General features: G+C 39.0%; 1 protein-coding gene and 1 non-coding gene across 3 annotated transcripts in view; one reads left to right on the top strand and one right to left on the bottom strand.

Moving 5' to 3' along the window:
• NBAS (NBAS subunit of NRZ tethering complex) overlaps nucleotides 1-23,942 on the bottom strand; it is a 333,519-nt gene that overhangs the window by 209,903 nt on the left and 99,674 nt on the right. For both annotated transcript variants that reach the window (XM_030311617.1, XM_030311618.1), the window contains exon 22: nucleotides 739-822. In XM_030311617.1, coding sequence (XP_030167477.1) covers nucleotides 739-822 — 84 coding nt within the window. The remainder of the gene's footprint in view (nucleotides 1-738; nucleotides 823-23,942) is intronic.
• Nucleotides 15,288-15,393, top strand: LOC115511321. The gene has a single exon (XR_003967992.1). It is a non-coding gene; the product is annotated as a U6 spliceosomal RNA (small nuclear RNA).

Raw genomic sequence — 23,942 nt, 5'->3', positions numbered from 1 at the left:
ATGAATCCAAAAAACAAACATCTGATTTCATGCAGGGGAAATACAGAAGGCTAGATGGTGACAGAACATTTTCCTGACCTTGAGAAGTGAGGACTAAGGGAATTCAACTGCTTTCAGCCCCAAACCTCCTCTCGCACCCCTTCACCAGTAGTTGATGCCTCCACATTCTCAGGCTTTCTAAGGTTAAGTCTCACAAAAATAAAAATGCAAATTGAATCAAGAACGAAATTAAAGGAATACTTTAAAATGAAAAGAGCTGCTATATAAGGATCATTTGTTTAGAATATTTACTTTGTAGAATTTAATATTCTTCCATTAAAACAACCTGTAACATAGGGCTGCCTGGGTGGCTCAGCCGGTTGGGTGTCCGACTTCGGCTCAGGTCATGATCTCGTGGTCCGTGGGTTCGAGCCCCGCGTCGGGCTCTGTGCTGACAGCTCGGAGCCTGGAGCCTGTTTTAGATTCTGCGTCTCCCTCACTCTCTGCCCCTCCCCCTCTCATACTCTGTCTCTCTCTCTCAAAACTAAATAAAAACATTAAAAAAAAATTAAAAAAAAAAAAAAACCCTGTAACATAATGGAGTAAAATCAAGCCAAGTGTTTAAAACAACCGCACCTGAACTCCCTACATCAGGGACCACCGTCAAGTACGTGATCGCTGACCACATGCCACGTCCACAGGCCCTCTGCGTGACCCTCCCAGAGGAATGAAGGTCCCTCGCGCCAGCTCACCCTTTACCTGCGCTCCGGCTCCTCACACCAATCTTTCTCCCGGTGTTTGTGTTCACGCCAGGGAATGAGCACCAAGGAGTCTCCGTTATAACTTAAATGAAAAAAAAGAAAGTATTTGAAATACACATTACCTCAGTGACTGGCTACACAAGGAGCATGATGCAAAAAGTTTCTCCACAACCTTAAACCTCCACTCCTGTTTATGACATAGTAAGTCAAACACAATATAGGCTACATACAATACGTAAGTGGAAAATACCAAATGGTCGATCTCTCTTGCATCAGAAAATGGTTCAAGAAGAAAAGGATAATTCAAAACAAAAAAACTGGCAAGGAACTGAAGGACAACGCAGGTATATGCTCATTCACCCATGTCAAAGCTTTCATCAAGAGCCTGTGTTGTACGTTCTTAATGTAAACATAAATGTTCCCATGCCCTCGAAAGGCTTAGTCTAACTTCTTGTGATCGTAGAAATGTTCTGTAACTATGCTATCCAACATAGTAACCAGTAGCTACATGCACATGTATTAAGCACTTGAAATATGGCTAAGAGAACTTTATTTAATTTTAATTAGTGCTAATTAAAATTTAAATAGCTACATAAAATTTAATTTAAATTTAAATGGTGGCTACCGTATTTGACAGTACAGACCTGGAGGGAGGTAAATATTGAGGGAAGAAATGACTTTGCAGGTTAAAAATAACACTAAATGCTAAAAGATGCAGATTTCCAGGAAAACAGCACTAGGGATGGAGGGTACAACATGACGAGAGAGTTCACCCTGCTGCAGGATATATGGGGAAACTGTTAAGTCAGTAAATCCTGAGTGCTCGTCACAAGGAGAAACATTTTTTTCTTTCTCGTCTTTCCTTTCTACTTTACCTATAGGAGGTGATGGACGTTAGCTGAGCCTAGAGCGATAATCACTTCACAATGTATGTAAATCGAACCATCGTGCTGTGGACCCTCAACTTCTACAGGAATGTATGTCATTTATTTCTCGATAGAAGTGGAAAGAAAGTGTATCAGCAAAAGATGATAGCAGGAGAACTAAAAAAGGCAAAAATAAGGCCTGATTGGATGAAATTAGGAGTAAATTTAGACAGAAAAGCGAGGTAAAGACAGTAGGGTGCGGGAACAGAGCAGAGCAACAGGCGCATCGGGAAGCCCGGGAAACAGAAGGCTGGCAGCGTCTTGGTGAGCCGTGCGGTCCTCAGCACAGGCCTTTCGAAAGCGAAGCGCTCCAAACGCGAGCTCGAAGGTCCCTTTGGGCCCTAATAGTCCATAAGCCCATGACAACTGAAACATCTGGAATTAAGACAATTTTTTTTAAATGTTTATTTATCTTGGGAGAAAGAGAACAAACACACACACAAGAGCATGGTTGGGACAGAGCAAGAGAAAAAAGAGAGAGAAGAGAGAGAGAGAGAGAGAGAGAGAGAGAGAGAGAGAGAGAGAGAGAGAGAGAGAATGAGAATCCCAAGCAGGCTCCACGCGGTCAGGGCAGAGCCTGACCTGCAGCTCAATCCCACAAACTGTGTGAGATCATGACCTGAGCCTAAACCAAGAGTCGGATGCTTAACCAACTGAGCCACCCAAGCTCCTTCCCCAAGAAGACAAAAATTGTAAGAACAAATTTCAGTTGCTCTGCTTTATAGTTCAACAAAACATTTTCTCTACTTCTGAGTATTCATGGTAGCAATTTTCTAAAATTTATCATAGCCCCAGAGAAAGGACTGCACTTCCTGATATCAGGTTGTATTTTGTACTTTCCTCTCTTACTAGGTAATGTGGCATGCCTTGCACAAGAAATACTTTGTAAACATTTGAATACTACGTAGATGGAGGGACTAGTCCTCTGGACAAGCCCGTGGGATGGTTTCAAGTAGAAGAGGGAAGCCAAAAGGTCTGAGAACGGGCAGTGTTGTGCATCGATCAACAGCACTCCCATCAAGTTATTACTGGTGCAAATTATCCAAAGTCAAAACTCCCCTCTAGATACAGACAAAAAGAAATGTACTTTACTATATTTTTTAAGCACAGTATTTTACCGCTTCGTAGCTAGCGTGTACAGATCTTGCATACTATGTACCAGATACATTTTTGAAGGTATCTGAGTTCGTTTCTTAAATTTCTGCATCACACAGATGATTTAGCATGGATGCCACAATCACACTATTTGTCACCCAATAAAAAACGATTTTATTTCCTTCCATGTCGATAGCTAATACTTTACCACAGGCTACTGAAATGGAAAGCAGAAGAGAACATGGGGATACAACAATGATGACGATGTTCACTCTTCCAACAGAAGAATAAATTGTAGCAGTGAACTGAGGAACAAGGGGGAAGAAAAACGAACAAACGATTACCGCCTTTTCTAATTAAAGCAGACACGGTTCCATAGCCACACAAAATGCTTTCTCAAAGAATTTTAGAAAAATGTATCACAAGTTGAGATTTGTACTTTCTATACAAAGTGCATATTAGATACAAGGGTTATTACTAAAATGATTAATAGTGGCGTGGGCCCCCTCAGCAAAATAATAATTCATTTGGTAAAGACTAGAAAGCTATAAAACTTTGTGAAGCTTCACTGAACAGAAATGGGTATGAAAACATACCTATTTTTATCAAAACACGTATTAAAGGCAAGTTCCAGCTCTGAGGTGCACTCCAAAAAGTCGTCCTGAAGAGTCCTGAGTTACTAAAGCATTTTTGCTGCATTTTCAAGGCAGAGCACAACCGAAGGTTTCTAAATGTGCTGATCACCACCGACACGGTAACAGCACTATTCATCCTACTGTTAGCATACCCCCGATGATCGGCAACATTTATCGAGCTCTTACTATGGACTAGACAGGATGAAATGCATTTAACACACAACCCTCATTTAGTCCCGCCAATCTACTGTAGTTGGTGATATGATCTTCCTCATGTCACAGTGGGAAAACTGAGGCCTGGCTTAACTTGTCCGTCCTCATAAAACTAGTAAATGACAACCAGAACCCCAAATGTGGACGGACTTCCAGCTCGCACACTAGACTACCTGTAGAAAGGGCCCAGGGGCTCCAGTGTAGCCCCCAGCCACAAATCCATTCTCTTGTCACCACTGCCTTGGTCCACACCTATGAGTCACCAGGCAAGATCTGTAGGTGGCAGGTAGGGGTCATTTGAGCCTTCCCGAAATTTAACTTTAGACAACCCAGTAAGGACCAGTTGCATGCATATTTAAACTACAAAATAAAACCAAACTCAATACGAGTAGATTACTAATATGATAAAGCTAGCTTCTACCAAATACGGCTAGACCTTAGGTCTGATCACCAACACTTATGTAAAAACAAAACACAAAAACCTTCCTTCTACTCTCTCATTTCCTTACAGAATGTTTCAACAAACCAAGTTATTTTAAAACAAATTTTAGGAGTTTAACATGCTTGCTATAAAAATACTCTAAGTTCTTTATCCTGCTTCAAATAACAGCATTTCAGAGACAAGATCTCCTCCTCAACCAGAATATAAATTTCTTGAGGGCAGAACTTTTGTTTATTTTGTCCACTGCCTCAATAACTAAAATAGTGCCTGGCATTTAGCAGGCTCTAAAATAATATGTCAAACGAATTATTCAATAACAGCACAAAGATTTCTTAAGTGAGGACTGTATCTCATCTATAGTCAATTCTTTCATGAAAGTGCTCTCTTGAGTATCACAGAAATTCAAAATTGGAATAAAGCAAGGAAGGGGCACAATCTAGTCATAAACATAGATATGCCACGGAAGTGTGTGTGTTTGTGTGTGTTTATGTGTGTATGGAGTCTGCAGAGCTGCGAGGGAGAACACGAATGCTTTCCTGTAGAGCCCACGACCCTGATGACACAGCAAGCCATGCCAGTGACAGCTCACATGTCATCTGGGCAGCTGGCTGGACATGTCGTGTTCTAGGGCGGGGGGGGGGGGGGAGAAAACTTCAGAATACCTATTTCTCTAAATCTCACCATTCTTCACACTTGAAAATAACTGCTTATACCATTACTTTTGTTAACATGCCCAAGTTTTAGCTACTTATTCTTTCATAAGGTAAGTGGAGCGATAGCATTTCATTAATTCTGTTCACACTGAAGATAGGAATCATGTGAATCAATCTGTAAATGAGGTCGGTGACACTGTGGTTCAAGAAAACCCAGAAAACAGTTGTAGGAAGTTGAGTGACTTGCAAAAGTTACACTTTGAATCTCAAGTCCCATCAACACAGAACGTGTACATACACTTGATTTCATCTTGGTCTTTTGTTGTTTCCACTTGGCCTAAGACATCTTAAAACCTAACATGTATCATCCCCCACTAAAAAAAGGAAGACCGTGGTAAACTTAAATGACCTCTTTACAAAGTAACAGCTGCTTAATTTTAAGATTCTTTATATGAGAACTCGGCTCATTGTTTTATTCCAAACAATGAACATGCTGGTTTCATCTGAAGGTAACATTTATTTGTCAGCAGGAAAGGAATGAGTATTGCAAGTTCTATTATGTCCGACTATTCTCTCACCAGTGATTTCCCACACTAAGTATAAATGTTTTATTTCAAAGAAATTTTATGAAGAATAAACTTACAAAAAGTTCTTTTGTTTGTATTCCATGACTTGGAAACAAAAGGATAAATAGACTGCATGTTACTACTAATTGCTACCTTTTATGCAATAGTTTTAATATGTGGAGTTAAATTTATTTCTATTATTTAGCACAGAAGAAAATGTTCTGGTAAATAAAGGACAAAAAATAATAATTTGTGTATATATATATATATATATATAACTACTCTGTGGTCACCATCACTGAACAAATCAAACTGGTCTGAAACTCAATGGGAAACCAATCAAAAAGCTAGTTATCATTCAGAATGCCAAGTTGCAAAAATGCTATCTAAAGGCATCATTCAGAGTTCTCTTCTGGAACAACAGGATTCAGTTTCATTAATAAATGACTTAGAAGATCCAGCAGATTAAAGAGCTATCTTGAAACTTCCCAGTATTCTCGGATGTTAGCAATGTGTGAGAGAGACCACAGTGAAAACACCACCACTCCAGGACTTGGACTCTCCCCCTGTCCCCACCAGCTATATCCCTGGGACCCACCTGTGTACACTATTTGTTAAATACTGTAATATTATCTGCCCCAAATGAAGACAAAACTAGACAAACATTCTTGAACTCGAATCCATTATAATTAGGAGAATGCTCTCCAAAGTCTAACCTCTGTGACAGCATGCCACCCTGCACAGCTGTGAGGTCTTGATCAAGTTATTCAACCTGCCTGTGCCTCAATTTCCCCATGAGTGAAATAGAATAATAGTATTACACTCATTTGGATTTGGGAAGAATCAAATTAGTACATCTAGAGACTTTAGAGTAGTACCTGGTATATAAAAAGTGTCCAACCATTATAAAAAGCATCACTATTCCCAACACCAGCAAGGTTTTCATGGGCAGTGAAGTACAAGATCGATGTAACTGGGTAACGTTTCAAGATCTACCTGATGATGAGTAGTAACACCACATAAATAACATCAATGATTATACTGACAAATACCTAACAAATGCAATAAAGTCTGCAGACACCGGCCTCAATAGATGGCGCCTGGCCAACGCAATGCGCAGTGATAAGAAGTGATGAGCTGATCGATGAGGCAGAAATAAGCAACAACATCCACAAGGCATCATCTCTCTCCCAAATGCTTCACGCAAAGTTTGAAGATAAATTTTTTACCACAGGCAAAGGGTGGCTTGATTATTTCTGAGGAGAAGTGGTCTATAAAATCACTGACACTTAAGGGAAAGCCACAAACTCCAAAGGAAGAAACTGTCAGAAAGGTTAAGAAAGGTTACTCTTGGGGCGCCTGGGTGGCTCGGTGGGTTAAGCGGCTGACTTCGGCTCAGGTCATGATTTCGCGGTCCGTGAGTTCGAGCCCAGCGTCGGGCTCTGTGCTGACAGCTCAGAGCCTGGAGCCTGTTTCAGATTCTGTGTCTCTCTCTCTCTCTCTGACCCTCCCCCGTTCATGCTCTGTCTCTGTCTCAAAAATAAATAAACGTTAAAAAAAAAAAAAAGGCTACTCTTCACAAAGATGTTTGCTGTCAATAAAACAAGGGGCGACAGAAGAGAGAGGTCAGTGATAGGAAAACTATCCCCTACACCACCACCTCCGTCACCTGTCCCTTGGACAGAGGGCCCTGATTTTTTTTTTTTTCAACGTTTATTTATTTTTGGGACAGAGAGAGACAGAGCATGAACGGGGGAGGGGCAGGGAGAGAGGGAGACACAGAATCGGAAACAGGCTCCAGGCTCTGAGCCATCAGCCCAGAGCCTGACGCGGGGCTCGAACTCCCGGACCGCGAGATCGTGACCTGGCTGAAGTCGGACGCTTAACCGACTGCGGCCACCCAGGCGCCCCCAGAGGGCCCTGATTTTGAGGAAGAGGCACTCAAGGTCCCCGAACAACAAATACTTATGTTTGCTATAAGGAAAGTTACTAGGAGAAAAAAAGGCATTCTCAAACCCAACTTCAATGGCATATATTTCACTAAGAATAAGCTAAAACAGACAACATTAAAAAAAAAATCCCCCAAACAAAACATTTATGTAGTAATTTTTACATTCAGCATTTGGTGCTACACACAACCAATATTTATAAATGTTTCTATTTTTTTATTTTTATGATTATTTTCATATTTATATTTATAATATTGCACCTATCATAAATAAGTGCTCAACCTAAAACTGGTAAGTTACAACCTTCATTTGTAGCATAAACTCAACTATAGTTTCAGCACTGTCAGGATTTCATGCAGTAAGGGGAGAACCTATATCACATGTGATGATACTGAAAGATCTGAGGTCTAAGAGCCAACTAAGGATTGATAGGACGATCCTCATCCTGGGGAGACCCAAAACTACACGTACCAACTACCATCAGGGAAGTAACACAAGAGAAATCCAATTTCACTCCCTGTTCTGTTACTTAGACTGACATAAAACCAGTAGAGAGAATAAAAGCAACACTCTCCTTTCACATTACTTGAAGGTAACAAGACCCTGACAAATCTCCTTTGGTCTATTAATTAAACCAGAAAAACCTTCCAGGACAAAGATAGAAGTATATGACATCTGAATTTATCAACTACAAAACTAAAGAAATGTACCAAAATGTTTATGAATTGTATCACCGTATATTACAATCTCTGACCTGTGTAAGGTTTTGGTGCTAAGAGACTTTGAACGAAAGGATTAGAGAGGAAAAGAATTTTTTTATCTTCCTTTTATTCATATAACCAAATAAAATGGCAAAATAATGCCTATGCAGATCCCAAGCCACAGGAAGTGTAATTTCCCCACTGTCACCCTTCAAGATCGTGCATAGTCCTACCTCTAGACCTACATTGAATGGACATTTCAGACATAGTGATTACTATGTATGAGCACAAATATAAAGTTGTAAGCAATTATACATATTCATGAATACATGAAGTCAACAGTCTCGAGAGACAGACATTATCTTTGCCCTTTTACAGGACAGAAAACAGTGGCACAGAGATGTTTACTAAGGTGCAAAGTCACACAACTAACAGTTGCAGCTGGATTTGAACCCAACAGCCTGGTTCCAGAGCCTGCGTTCTCATGCACTAGAATATCCTACCCATCTGACTCCCACCTGTTCCAGCTCAAATCCCCGCCTCTCACGGATGTTCTCGGACCATCCCAGGCCAGATTGCTTTCTTCCTAAATTCTCACTATTAATAACTAGACAATTCATCTGGCATTTACTCCTATTTAACCTTATGATAATATACAGGTAGTACCTTCTTCTCTGATTTTCCTGGAGTACTTCTCTATTATGTTCTTAAGTTCCTAGTATATATTTTGTTTCCCCATTAAAAGTAAATATTCCAGGGGAACCCCGGGTGGCTCAGTCAGTTAAGTGTCCAACTTCAGCTCAGGTCGTGGTCTCACAGTTTCCGAGTTCGTGCCCCACATTGGGCTGTCTGCTGTCAGTACAGAGTTAGCTTCAGGTCCTCTTTGTCTCCCTCTCTCTCTCTGCCCCTCCCCCACTCACTCACTCTCTCAAAAATAAATTAAAAAAAATTTAATGTAAATATTCCATTCTTGTAAGTACTCCTTGGCATCCATCACAACTCCTAGTAGTAATATAGGCATAGTATTACATGAATAATAATTTATAAACGCATTATTTCATTTCCTCCTCAAACACCCCATAAGCTACATATTACAATTATAAATTTGCAGAAAAGTAAACTACATGGACTCGAAAATCTTCACTGTCTTACTGAGTGAATGCATAAATGATTTATCAGTAGGAACGGATCCAGTGATGTTATCTTAATTCTAAAATCGGAGCTCTCAAAAACAAATAACAACAACAACAACAACAAAAACCCTTAAGAATTGGAAAGGTAAGATTTAGTCAAGATACAAAACTTAGTCTGAACCACATGAAAAATTGCTCAATATCACTAATCATCAGGGATATGCAAATCAAAACCACAATGAGATATCACCTTACATGTGTCAGAATGGCTAGACTCAAAAAGACAAGCAATAACAAGTGTTGGCGAGGATGGGGAGAAAAAAGACCCTTCTTCATGCACTGTTGGTGGGAATGCAAATCAGGCGTAGTCAATGTGGATAACACTACGGAGGTTCCTCAAAACTATATGATCCGGTAATTCCATTACTGCATATTTACACAAAGAAAATGAAAACACTAATTTGAAAGGATATGTGCACCCTTATGTTTACTGCAGCATTATTTACAATAGCTAAGATACAGAAGCAACCCAAGGGTCCATCAATAGATAAACGGATAAAGAAGACTGTACACACAAACACACACACACATACACACACGCGAATATTACTCAGCCATTAAAAAAGGTTGAGATCTTGACATTTGTGACAGCACGGATGGGCCGAGAGGGTTTTGTGCTCAGTGAAGTGAGACGGAGAAAGATAAATGCCATATGATTTCACTTATATGTGGAATCTGAAAAACAAAACAAATGAATACACAAAGGAAAAGTAGAAACAGACCCATAAATACAGAGAATTGATGGTTACCAGAGGGGAGGTGGGTGGGGGATGGGCAAAATGGGTGAAGGGGAGTAGGAGATCCAGACTTGCAGTTGTGGAATGAATCAGTCACGGGAATAAAGGCACAGCACAGGGAATATAGTCCATGGTATTGTAACAGTTCTATATGGGGACAGACGATAAGCACACTGCAGTGAGCACAGCATAACGTATAAATGTGTCAAATCACTATGTTGTGAAACTAATTTACATTGAAACTAATCTGACCCACAGCGTGTGTCAACTATATTTCAGCTGAAAAAAGGAAAAAAATTAATCTGACCAATAAATGAAATCTATAAAAGTCAATTAAGACGACATAGCTAGGACTGATTCCTTTACAGCATATACCTCACTGCTACTGAGATTATCTGTACACATGGGTTTCAGGGTAGGGGCACTTTACACCCTCAGTACCTAACTTACAGAAAAATCTCAGCAAAGTGATTCAATCAAGTAATTAGCAATGCTTCACAAGGGAAGCATTGTGTTACTCTAACTCTTGAAAAACTCTTCCAAAAAAAAAAAAAAAAAGAAAAATTTACACTTCGGAAGCCAAGTTTTATACAGTGGCAACAGGAAGAAAAAAATGTAGATTGATATTTAAAAAGACTCATAAAAATTATAAATTCAGCACTTTAGCCTGATCTGAATGGATAGAAAAGTAGTCTTGATCCATGGAATGCATATTTACAATGTTGTCTTTAATTGGGCCAATCAATGCAGTGATCATTAGAAGAGAAAAAAACTGAAACCTTCTGTGACGTTCCCAGATCAAGCCTCCCTGACTTTCTTCCGTAAGACTAAGCTTTGTATGTATTCCCGTTACTGCTGTCATTGCACAGAATTACAGGTAGATGGTTCCACTTAGAATGGTTCAATTTACAATTATTTTACTTCACGATGGTGTGAAAGGGATATGCCCTTGGTAGAAGCTGTACTTTGGATTTTGAAGTCGGGTCTTTTCCTGGGCTAGGGTCATGCGGTAATGGTCCTCTCTCACGATCCTGGATGGCGGCAGGGAAACACAGCTCCCAGTCCACCAAGCGATCACGGAGGATAAACCACCAATTTACTTACAACCCTTCTGTAATCATGTAACCATTCTGTTTTTCACTTTCAGTACGGTAGTCAATAAATTACATGAGGAGGCTCACCACTTTATTACAAGACAGTCCTGTGTTAGATGATTCTGCTCAATTGGAGGCTAGCATTAAGTGTTATGAACATGCTTAAGGAAGGCTAATGTGAACTATGATGTTCAGTAGGTTAGGTGTATTAAATGCATTTTTGACTTAGTATTTTCAGCAATGGGTTTATCAAGATATAACCTCATCATAAGTAAGATATGCACAATTATTTACTTGTGTCTTGCTCCTTCACTAAACTATAAGTTCTTTCCAAGTGTTAGTCATTTTTATATTCTTAGTACAATACTTGGCATTCATTGAAAGCTTAGTGGATGGATAGATGGACAAACTGAAGGACCAAAGGATGAATTTGAATAAATAAGTAAACAAAAACAACCACTGAACTACAGGGGTATTTACAGCTTAAGATCATTATGCTTGCTCTGTGGCTAAAGATTTAGACAATGTACTTTAGTGTTCTTTCAAATGTTTCTGATTTAAGATTTCTGCAATGGACTGTACAACTTCCTATTGTATATCGTGCCCTCAGGAACACTGTAATACTGTAAATTGCAGGTGACTCTGGGCCTATGTGTATGGGTGCGCATAAGCACAGAGATGTGACATGTCCTAAGCTTTAGACAAAGAAGCACAAAGGTGGTTTGCCTTAAGATGTTGCTGTACATGTCTATCCACAGCCTTTCCATCATGAGTTCTTTGGGTCTAGGCCAAATTACACTGCAGACTGACTTACAGTCACAACTAAAGAAATGAAAACCCCAGAAATGAAGAGGGAGAGGCTCTCGTGTCAATTGCACAGGCTGTGGTTAGAAAACAATGGTCCAGGTATCTGTAGTGCAAGTAATTCTAATACATCTCTACTGCTGATGAAGTTCAAAGTTAAACTAGAAATTGTCGGAAGAGAAAGAAAGCAACATGTTGGAGAATTTGGAGGAAATGGCATTTCTTTTTTAAGTTTTATTTATTTTATTTTTTAATTTTTTTTAACATTTATTTATTTTTGAGATAGAGAGAGAGCATGAACAGGGGAGGGTCAGAGAAAGAGGGAGACACACAGAATCTGAAACAGGCTCCAGGCTCCGAGCTGTCAGCACAGAGCCCGACGCAGGGCTTGAACCCACGGACCGCGAGATCATGACCTGAGCCGAAGTCGGACGCTCAACCGACTGAGCCACCCAGGCGCCCCTTATTTATTTATTTTGAGAGAGCAAGTGAGCAAGTGAGAGCGAGGGAGGTGCAGAGAGAGGAGAGGGAGAAAATCCCAAGCATGCTCCGCGTGTTGTCAGCACGGAGCCCAATGCGGGGCTTGAACCCACAAACTGCCAAGACCGTTACCTGAGCCGAAATCAAGAGCTGGCGGCTTAACTGACTGAGTCACCCAGCAGCCCCGGTCTTATATTTTTTAATATAGATTCCTACTACTTAATAAGCACTCATTCACCCAATCAGAAACAAGAAGTACAGGAAGAGGCAAGGGAGTTGACCCTGGAATAAAAACAGGCTCCAAGTTATTCACTAACAAAAAATATCAAATAAATAGCCCTATACCTGTATTGCTAGGTCATTTTCTATAATTTTCAGATTAAGGAAACCCATTACAGATTAATTTAACCCATTGTAAATTAAGAAATCCTTTTGGATCAACTTCACAGAGAAGCTAACTTTAGAGCACACACACACAGTGTGATTAAATAAAAGTGCATTATGGGAAAGGACAAAGTATGTTCCATAACAACCGGGATAGGAACTCAACTAGTGAGATGAACAAACCCACATGTCCAGCATCCAATCAAAAATACCAGATATGTAAAAAAGCAGGAAATTATGGCTTGTAACCAGGACAATTACCAATTTATTTAAAACACCAATATACCATGCGGTAGACATAGAGAATTTTTTAAAAATCCAAATCATACTCCAAGGAATGAAAATTCAGCAGCAGAGATGAAAAACACACTGATATCATTGATAGCACACATTGCAGCTATCAACCTATAGATTGCTATTGCAACCTATTTACAAAGACATAGTAATAGAAACTATTCAAAATGAAATGCAGAAAAACACCGAAAAAAAAAAAATGAATTGTAAGACAAGATCAAGTGGCCAGCACACGTGGAAGCGGTGGCCCAGAAAAGAGGGTGTGTTTTAAGGAGGGGAGGTGGAGTGAGAAACGGTATCTGAAGAAGTACTAAGCACGTAACTCCTAAATTGGGTGTAGATCCAAGAAAACTCAATCAGCAGCAATGAGAATAAACACGATGAAAACCACGTCAAGGAGCATCATAATCAAACAGCTCAAAACGAGTTATAAAGAAAATCTTAAAAGCATCCAAAGAAAATAAGACCCATGCTGTAAAAATGCACAGTTAAGAATGACAACCGACCTCATGGAGGACAACGGGAGATGACAGTGCAGGGAAACCCTTGAAAGACTAACAGGAGAAAAGTGACAGCCTCGAATCCCACACCCAACAAAAGCATTTTCCAAAACAAAGGCAAAAGAAAGACTTCCTTGGGCATACAAAAGCCGAGAACGCATCACCGGCAGATTAGCCCTGCAAGAGATGCCAAACAGAGTCTTTCAGACCGAACAAAATTGATACCAGATAGAAATTTGGATCTACTAAAAGCAATGAAGAGCAGAACAGTAAATATATGTGCAAATATAAAACACATTTTTAATTTTTTATATTTCATTCTTATTTTATTTTTTAATGTTTATCTTTGAGAGAGAGTGAGTGAGCAAGCATGCTAGCAGGGCAGGGGCAGAGAGAGAAGGAGACACAGAATCCCAAGCAAGCTCCAGGCTCTGAGCTGTCAGCACAGAACCTGACGTGGGGCTCGAACTCATGAACCTCGGTATCGTGACCAGAACTGAAGTCAGACACTTAACCAACTGAGCCAGCCAGGCACCCCTTAGTTGTTTTTTTTTTTTAATTTATGCATTTATTTTGAGAGACAGAGAAAGAGAGAAAGAGGAGGGGGAGGAGCAGAGAGAGAGAGTGACAGAGAATCCCAAGCACGCGCCACATTGGCAGCACAGAGCCCAACGTGGGGCTCCAACCCAAGAATCATGAGATCGTGACCCGAGCCAAAACCAAGAGTCAAACGCTTAATTGACTGAACCACCCAGGAGCCCCCATTTTTACTCATTAAAGCAAAAATGATAAAAAGGTATAATTCATAACATATATAAGAGTTAAATATATGACAACAGTCATTCAAAAGCCAGCAGGGAGAAAATGGAAAAATACTGTGGTAAGGTTCTCATCTTATACTTGAAGTTCTATTATACTATTTGACAGTAGACTATCATAACTACAGAAGTGTAAATGCTACAGCAACCACCAAAAAAGAAAGTATAGCTAATAACCCAATAAGGGAGATTCCATGGAATTCTAAAAGGAACCAGTTCAAAAGAAAGCAGGAGGGGTGCCTGGGTGGCTCAGTCGGTTAAGCGTCAGACTTCAGCTCGGGTCATGATTTCACGGTTCGGGAGTTCGGGCCCCACATCGGAGTCTCTGCTGTCAGCACAGAGCTGGCTGCAGGTCCTCTGTCCCACCCCACCCCCCCGCCCCTTCCACACTGGTTGTCTCTATCACAAAATAAATAAATAAATAAACTTAAAACGGGCAGGAAAAGAGAAAAAGGCAAGCAAAGAAAAAATGGAACAAGTGGTAAACCGATACCAAAGTGTTAGCTTTAAACTGAACCACACTGAACTATGCATTATATTTAAACAGCCAAAGCATGACCATCAAAAGGCAGAGATTCCCCGATTAGATAAAACAGCAAGATTCAATTACAGTCGACCCTTGAACAACGCCGGTTCAAACTACATGGGCACACTTATATAGATCTTTTCTGATAAATACAATCTAGTCCTATAACTATTTTCTCTTTCTGAGGATTTTTAAAATAACATTTTCTCTCCATAGCTTACCCTATTATAAGAATACAGTATATAATATAGACAACATACAACGTGTGTTAATTGATTGTTTTTGTTATTGGTAGGTGCTCCACTCAACAGTAGACTATGAGTAGTTAAGTTCGGAGGGAATCAAAATTTAAATGTGGATTTTTTTTTTTTTTTACCATACGGGGTGTCAGTGCCCCTAACACCCACATTGTTCAAGGGTCAACTGTATATTCTGTCCATAAGAAACACACTTTAAATATAAAAGAACCAAAATATCAATGTACATCCAGCATTAGAAAGGTATTCAATCTGAAGGACATCAGAAATTTCATCTCTGGTGCTCGCTTCGTGACACATATACTTCAATCGGGACGATACAGAGAAGATCAGCGTGGCCGCTTCACAAGAATGACGCCCAAACTCATGAAGCGGTCTGTTTTTTCCAACAAGATATAAAAAGAAAAAAAAAGAAGAAGAAGAAATCTGATCTCTGTTGAGAGGGGAGAACAGTGCTCACAAGCCACTCCGTTTCTTTCACAGATGAAACTAGGCTGTGACGTCAGGAGTCAGGACAAGCGGTCCTCTCAGATGAGAGGACTGCAAGATGGTAACAGGAGAGGGGGTAAGAGATGCTGATAACGTCTTTCTCGGTCTCATCCAAATATCCAGCAAATTGTGCGCTTACGATTTGTTCGTTTTCCTGTATGTATCATTCAATCAAAAATGAAATTAAAACCTTTAACTGCATTGGAAATAAGGTTCGCTAAGCAACTTCTGGAGTGATCATTTGGAAACTCGGGTACCTGATACCAGGATAAGGGGTCCTGTCCCAGAGGAGCAATCCCAGCATCAGTGTCATCAGGGAGGAATACTCCCTGTCATACACATTCTGTTTATTCATCAGTGCACTAGAAGCTGAAAGATATCCGTAACTAACATTCTTATCGACATATACCCAAAACATCGGTACGGCTGCTGTCACTGCTACTCCTTTATCCTCTGCTACTACAACCACTGCTGAATGCTGAACGCCAGCGACATGCCAGCAACGGTGACAGACGACAACTCTCTTCGATGACTTAACCATCACAATACCTCCGCAACGTCCCCATTCCACACCTGAAGAAACTGATGCGCGTCAGTGCCATGTCACGTGATCCCAACATTTACGTATGTCATGGAGTTTTTCTCCTACAGTCATTACAAATAGTAGCTAAACTTTTAGGATTAAAAATGGAGTACACATGGAGGTCAAAACATTTCTTAAAATAATGCATATACTTTGTGTATGAAATATGAATTTGATTCTTAATAGAATTTTTCTTATTACAAATACAATATTTAAACAGGCTTGCCTATATCAGAAATTGGGAAAGTGTCTCACAGGGTTATTTATATGTTAATTAAATATAGTGTGATAAAGAGATTCACTGCTGTTACAGACAAGTATTTACATATTAATGAAATCTTGACTGGAAAAGACATTGTGTGATCAAGAAGAATTATAGGGACTATTTCCCTAAGGTAATTCAACCATTCAGAAGATGTTATAATCTACTTAAGGATCACATGTACTGAATTATTGGTCAGGAGACTTAAACTTTGGAGGAAAATGAATAATGAAAGAAAAATCTCATCTCCATGAAAAGAGTATCATTACCACTAGCTAATGCTGAATTTAGTAACAGATTTTTAGGAGAATGTATTAGTTTAAAAAAAAAAGTACCCCCTCAAAAAGGTCTTAATTTCAAATAAATCAGAAACTTTAACTGTATTAAGCCATATTAAAAACATTGGACAATGTTACATATACATATGTAAAATGATAATGCAATTAAAATTATTTTTAAAATAATTCCCTATTTCAGCATATATTTCAACTAATGCCTTTCAAATTTTCTGCCTGAAGGCAGGAATAGAACTCCCTTCTCTGCTTATCCCATAAACATGCTGTGAGAATTACATGTGAAACGTAAAACTGGTTTGTAAATTAAAAAAAAAAAGAGTCCCATGCTCCAAACAGGAAATGAACAAATCAGTACACCTTTATTTCTTTAGTACTTCTCAGAGTACCAAATACACAACAAGTATCAACACACTTTCCAAAGCCCATACAAATTCCTCTGAAATAAGATTCACTTCTACCTTCTTAATCAAGGAAATTGTCCTAAATCCATTTCGTGGTTTTAAATAATCAGAAAGACAAAAACTAATGAAGTCAAGATCTAACATGCCCACAGTGCCAGGAGACATGCAAACCAATCGCCCCACTGCCAGCCCCAGACCCTATTCCCAGACAGTTGAGGTGACGAGCCTTTCCTTTCTGATCCAAACGCCAAGTTATCCTTGGATCCAGAAAGTGCCAACATATCCAACATTTGTAGAGGACTCTATATTCTTCTGTACTGATAGTCACCACAGAAGACCAGATACTTATTCCAAGCCTAAATACAACCCAATGTATTGTTCTTTGTTCACAGCAGTTCAGAAATAAACTGTACATATGGGAATTGCATTCTGATTAGGTAACTAATCAACTTTTCAATGTGAAAGGAAAAAGAAACACTTTTATTTTTCTCTTGAGAATCAAAAAATGAATGCGATGCCCCAATTTTTTCCATAATTATTTCATCATCCAGGCTACAGTTTAGATAATATTTCCATTACAACAACAAAAATATGGTGGGAATGGCCAATAGAATGACCAACAGAAACTGCTTTTTAAAAACTTCAGAGAAGAAAAAAGAAATCTTTATGAACAAGAGCAAGCTACATAAAAACATAAAAAGAGATTCCTGATTGTTTTACTGGAAATCCTCTGCATTAATTCATTTCAACTAACAAATTAATTGGCAACATCTTTTGTACCCCGTGACTAAACAGTATAACACAGGTAAAGACTCAGGTAAAGACTGGGTAGGTAACACAACTTCATGTTAAATATTCAGATGACTCTTTCCTCTTTGAACTTCCCAATATCAAAATCACACTCAACTTTCAAGATCTAGAGAAAACCTTCCCTCTTCCAAGAAGGCTTTCCTTCCAATAATAAGAGAATATTATGAGCAATTATATGCCAATAAATTGGGCAATCTGGAAGAAATGGACAAATTCCTAGAAACATGTAAACTACCAAAACTGAAACAGGAAGAAACAGAAAATTTGAACAGACGGATAACCAGTAAAGCAATTGAATGAGTAATCAAAAATCTCCCAAGAAACAAGAATCCAGGGCTGGATGGCTTTCCAGGGGAATTCTACCAAACATTTAAAGAAGAGTTAACACCTATTCTTTTGAAGATATTCCAAAAAATAGAAATGGAAGGAAAACGTCCAAACTCGTTCTACAAGGCTAGCATTACAGCATTACCTTGATTGCAAAACCCAAGACCCTACTAAAAACGAGATCTATAGACCAACTTCCCCAATGAACACGGATGCAAAAATTCTCAACAACATACTAGCCAACCAGATTCAACAACATATTAAAAGAATTATTCACCACAATCAAGTGGGATTTATACCTGGCAGGGCTGGTTCAATATCCACAAAACAATGTGACCCATCACATCAATAAAAGAAAGGACAAGAACCACATGATCCTCTCAACAGATGCAGAGAAAGCATTTGACAAAACATGGCATCCTTTCTTGATAAAAACCCTCAAGAAAATAGAGACAGAAGGATCATACCTCAAGATCATAAAAGCCATATATGAAAGACCCACCGCTAACAGGACAGGGATGTCCACTCTCAACAATGTTATTCAACATACTGTGGAAGTCTTAGCCTCACCAATCAGACAACACCAAGAAACAAAAAGCATCCAAATCAGCAAGGCAGAAGTCAAACTTTTACTCTTCATAGATGACATGATAATCCACGGGGAAAACTCAAAAGACTCCACCAAAAAACTGTTCGAACTAATCCATGAAATCAGCAAAGTTGCAGGACATAAAATCAATGTACAGATATTGGTTGCATTTCTATACACCGATAATGAAGCGGCCGAAAGAGAAATCAAGGAATCAATCCCATTTACAATTGCACCAAAAACCATTAAATACCTAGGAATAAACCTAACCAAAGAGGTGAAAAATCTATACGCTGAAAACTATAGAAAGCTTATGAAAGAAATTGAAGACGACACAAAAAAAATGGAAAAATACCCCATGCTCATGGATTGGAAGAACAAATGTTGTTAAAATGTCGATACTACCCAAAGCAATCTACATATTCAATGCAATCCCTATCAAAATAACACCAACATTCTTCACAGAGCTAAAACAAACAATCATAAAATTTGTATGGAACCAAAAAGATCCCAAAAAGCCAAAGCAATCCTGAAAAAGAAAACCAAAGCTGGAGGCATCCCAGTTCTGGACTTCAAGATGTATTACAAAGCGGTAATTATGAAGACAGTTTTGTGTGAAGACACAAAAACAGATCAATGGAAAAGAACAGAGAACCCAGAAATGGACCCACAAACCTCTGGCCATCTAATCTTTGACAAAGCAGGAAAGAATATCCAATGGAATAAAGACAGTCTCTTCAGCAAATGGTGCTGGGAAAACTGGACAGAAATATGCAGAAAAATGAACCTGGGCCACTTTCTTACACCATACACAAAAATAAACTCAAAATGGATGAAAGTCCTAAACTTAAGACAGGAAGCCATCAAAATCCTAAAGGAGAAAACAGGCAGGCCAGGGAAACAGGAGGCCAGGGAAACAAAAACAAAAATGAACTATTAGGACCTCGTCAAGATAAAAAGCTTCTGCACAACAAGGGAAACAAAAACAAAATTGAACTATTAGGACCTCATCAAAATAAAAAGCTTCTACACAGCAAAGGACACAATCAGCAAAACTAAAAGGCAACCAACAGAATGAGAAGATATTTGCAAATGACATATCAGATAAAGGGTTAGTATCCAAAATCTATAAAGAACTTACAAACTCAACACCCAAAATACAAATAATCCAGTGAAGAAATGGGCAAAAGACATGAAGAGACACTTTTCCAAAGAAGACATCCAGATGGTTAAGAGACACATGAGAAAATGTTCAACATCATTCATCATCAGGAAAATACAAATCAAAACCACCATGAGATACCACCTCACACCAGTCAGAATGGCTAAAATTAGCCACTCAGGCAATGACAGATGTCGGCGAGGATATGGAGAAAGAGGAATCCTTTTGCACTGCTGGTGGGAATGCAAACTAGTGCAGCCACTCTGGAAAACAATATGGAGGTTCCTCAAGTAATTAAAAACAGAACTACCCTATGACCCAGCAATTGCATTACGAGATATTTATCCAAAGACTACAGGTGTGCTGTTTTGAAGGGGCACATGCACCCCAATGTTCACAGCAGTGCTATCGACAACAGCCGAAGTATGGAAAGAGCCCAAATGTCCACTGACAGATGAATGGACAAAGAAGATGTGGTATATATATACATATGAAATCTTGCCATTTGCAACAATGTGGATGGAACTAGAGCGTATCATGGTCACTATCATATTGGTCAGAGAAAGACAAGTATCATATGACTTCACTCATGTGGAATTTAAGATACAAAACAGATGAACATAAGGGAAGGGAAGCAAAAATAATATAAAAGCAGGAAGGGGGACAAACCATAAGAGACTCTTAAATACTGAGAACAAACTGAGGGTTGCTAGAGGGGGTATGGGCAGTGGATGGGCTAAATGGGCAAGGGGCATTAAGGAGGACAACTGTTGAGATGAGCACTGGGTGTTATATGTAAAGGATGAATCAATGGATTCTACTCCTGAAATCATTGTTGCACTATATGCTAACTAACTTGGATGTATATTAAAAATAAATATTTTTAAATATTAAGTAATTAATTTAAAAGAGTAAACTTCTGCCTAATATTTCAGTTGTGAAGAATGGAAATAATGTCATCTGATCTCTTTAAGGACAAATTATTAATCATTTAAGTTATAAGGCAAATCAATTTGACCTAAATCAAATTTGTCCTACTTGGAATTTTAATAAAATGCATATTGATGTTTTGCTATTTTAGGACCTAATTTTTATGTTATTGTAATTACAGAAAAAGGCTCCATGTTTGGCTATTCAAACACAAGTGTTAGAAGATATATTAGATATATTTTGGATATATTCCAAGTTCCCTTCAGTTTGCACACCCTATTTATCACCAAGAGATGGAGAAGAGGCTCTCCACAGGAAGTCCAGCAATAATGGTAATGTAACCTTGCATCTCAAACTAGAGTTAGTTCGTCCTCATCCTATTCTTTGTTTGAGAAGTACTTTCGCAGCATAAACAGAAACATGACCCAGAGATGGCAAGCCACTCTAAGCCCTATTTAATTGTAATATTAATTTCACTGAAAGTATAGGAGTATGCCTTGAGGATATTATGCTAAGTGAAATAAAAGAATCATAAAAAGACAAATACTGCATGACTCCACTTTTAGGTGGCACCCAAGAGTAAGCAACTTCACCCAGACATTAAGCAGAATGCTGGTGGTCAGGGGCTGGGTTGGGCAGAAAGTGAGAGTTGTTTAACGGGTGCAGGGTTTCATGAGGGTAAAAAGAGTTCTGGAAATTGGTTGAACAAGGGGAACAGACCTACTAGGGAAATGTATGCTGAAAAGTGGTTAAAATGGTAAATTTGATGTTGTATGTTTTTTTTACAATTAAAAATTTTTTCTTGAAAAATAAAACAAAAACATTATAATGGTCAAATGGTCTTAACAGTCCCTGCACTTAACAAAGCCAAAAATATGCAAAGCTCAAAATACGATTTACAAATCCAAGACAGATCTAGTCATTCTGAATCGGACTGTTGAAGAACACAATCGGTCTATTACCATGCTGCGTTATCAAGTGGGGCAGAGAGCACCAGAAAGGGATTCAGGCCTAGGAAAAGCAGGAATGATTCAGGGTTCACAAGGGAATAAAATGCCAGGGACAAACACGAGTTAAAGTACGCGCGGCACAAAAAAATCCCAGGTCTGCAGGTCACAGGAAGAATGCTTCTGCCCATTAGGTGCTCGTACAACTTATACTGTTTTTTCAAGGTGGCTCCAAATGAACACAGGCGAAAGTGGTTTCCAATTTCTATGCTCTAGAAAAAGAGCAGTTTCTAAATAGCCATAAATATACTGACATGGGATGCGGCTGACCTCCTAGATGATCTAAATAGCTGATCACTTCACATCTTTTAGCCAGCCCCTTTGGATGTTAGCCTTAACGGTACATCACATAAATTACTGTGGAACTAAAGGCAGACAATGATTAGAAGTCAACAAATAATTCTTACAATCACAAATTCAGAAAAGAAATTAGAAACGTCAACACATTTTTATGGTTCACACAAGTACAATCTATCCACATGTTATAGCACACTTTCGCGGTCCAACCTCCAATCGCCAAATAATTAACAAAACTCAGATATTTATAAGCAAACGAACTGCCAAGTTACCACAGTAACAGCTCGTCTAGGAGACAAATGTAGTGTGCCGGATAGCTGGATAGTCTACTTCCATCAACAGAGTTTTACCACTTACAATTATAAAATAGTTTAAATACAGTAATATCCCCAAATACACTAAATAATGGAATCTTTCCTTGCTGATTCTGGAAATAATCCAGGAATATAAATATGAGTATCAATTTTCATTATCTAGCAAATACATGTGTCAAAGAATTTCCTGACTGACAGATATTGAACAGAGTTTATTTCTACATATTAAAAGCAAATGAAATCTAAATGCAACGTGGTATCCTGGATTGGATTCGAAAACAGAAAAAGCATATTAGTAGAAAAACTAATTATAGCCAAATAAATCTGTCATTTAGTTAGCAGTATTGTGCAGTCGGTTCTGCTATCCTGTTTTGAAGATGCAAATTTGTTCCAGTGATAGATATGAGGGAACAACTTGGGCATAACACAAGTTTTGCATTTGCTGATGCCAAATTTCATCCCCAAGAAACACTAGGTGCACACAGAAAACCGAACCCAGCCATGTCAGGCTACGCGTGCAGAGACGCCCAGACAGTCACCAGAAACCTCGGATCACAGAGTATGTTAGGAAGCCCCCATCCACATCTGGTGACACCACTTTCCACCAGATTTCCAACCACCCTCTTCCTCCACTTCCCAGTGACGCAGGACCTGCAACTCTCCCGACACCCACTTCCACGTGCAAAGTCCTTCTAAGGTCTTTTTCAACAGAAGTGCCATATTTTAGTATTTGTGTGCCTATTAACCCTTTAACACATGTAAACAGTGTTAGTCAGGACTTTCATTTAGGTTCCTTTTTTTCACCGAACAAAGTTTTGGAGTCCTGGACCACTAATCCCACTGTTCCCATAAGCCCTGTGGTTTTCACTGCAGGATCCCACACAGTCAGTGATTTTAGGAATGTATAGGTCATGATATAGCAGAACTGACTATTCCAGTGATAAGTTCTTAGTTTTGACAAATGTGCTATGATTATATAGGAGAAAAGGGAAGCTAAGTGAAGGGTATCCAGAACTCCCTGTATTTTCAACTTTTCTGGAATTATAAAAATATGCCAATAAGTTTAAAACAGGAAGCATGTGAAGTATACAAGGCCAAGGTGCTAATATAGGATTCTACCCTAACAATAGTTGCTAACACTTAAGTAGCATTTATTTGGTGCCGAGCAATGCATTAGCTCATTAAACATTCTCACAATGCTGAGGACAATTCATGTCCATTTTACAGGTGAGAAGACCAAAGTGCATTTAAGAAAGTTATCCAAAGACATGAACTAGGCACTCGGGCTCTAATAGCAAAGCTCCTACCCCTCTTCTGCTACGCTACTTCAACAGACAACCGTTCAAAATACCACTTTTTAAACTAGGTTACTTCCATCATTCTGGAAAAGATTCTACACTAGGGAAAGAGGCATAAAATGAAAAATCTAAATAATCTTTCTAAAACATGCCACAAGTATCAAAAATCC

This window comes from Lynx canadensis, chromosome A3 (assembly GCF_007474595.2).
Source record: "Lynx canadensis isolate LIC74 chromosome A3, mLynCan4.pri.v2, whole genome shotgun sequence".
In the NCBI taxonomy this organism is placed as follows: Eukaryota; Metazoa; Chordata; class Mammalia; order Carnivora; family Felidae; genus Lynx; species Lynx canadensis.
This window is presented reverse-complemented; position numbering and strand designations above follow the sequence as displayed.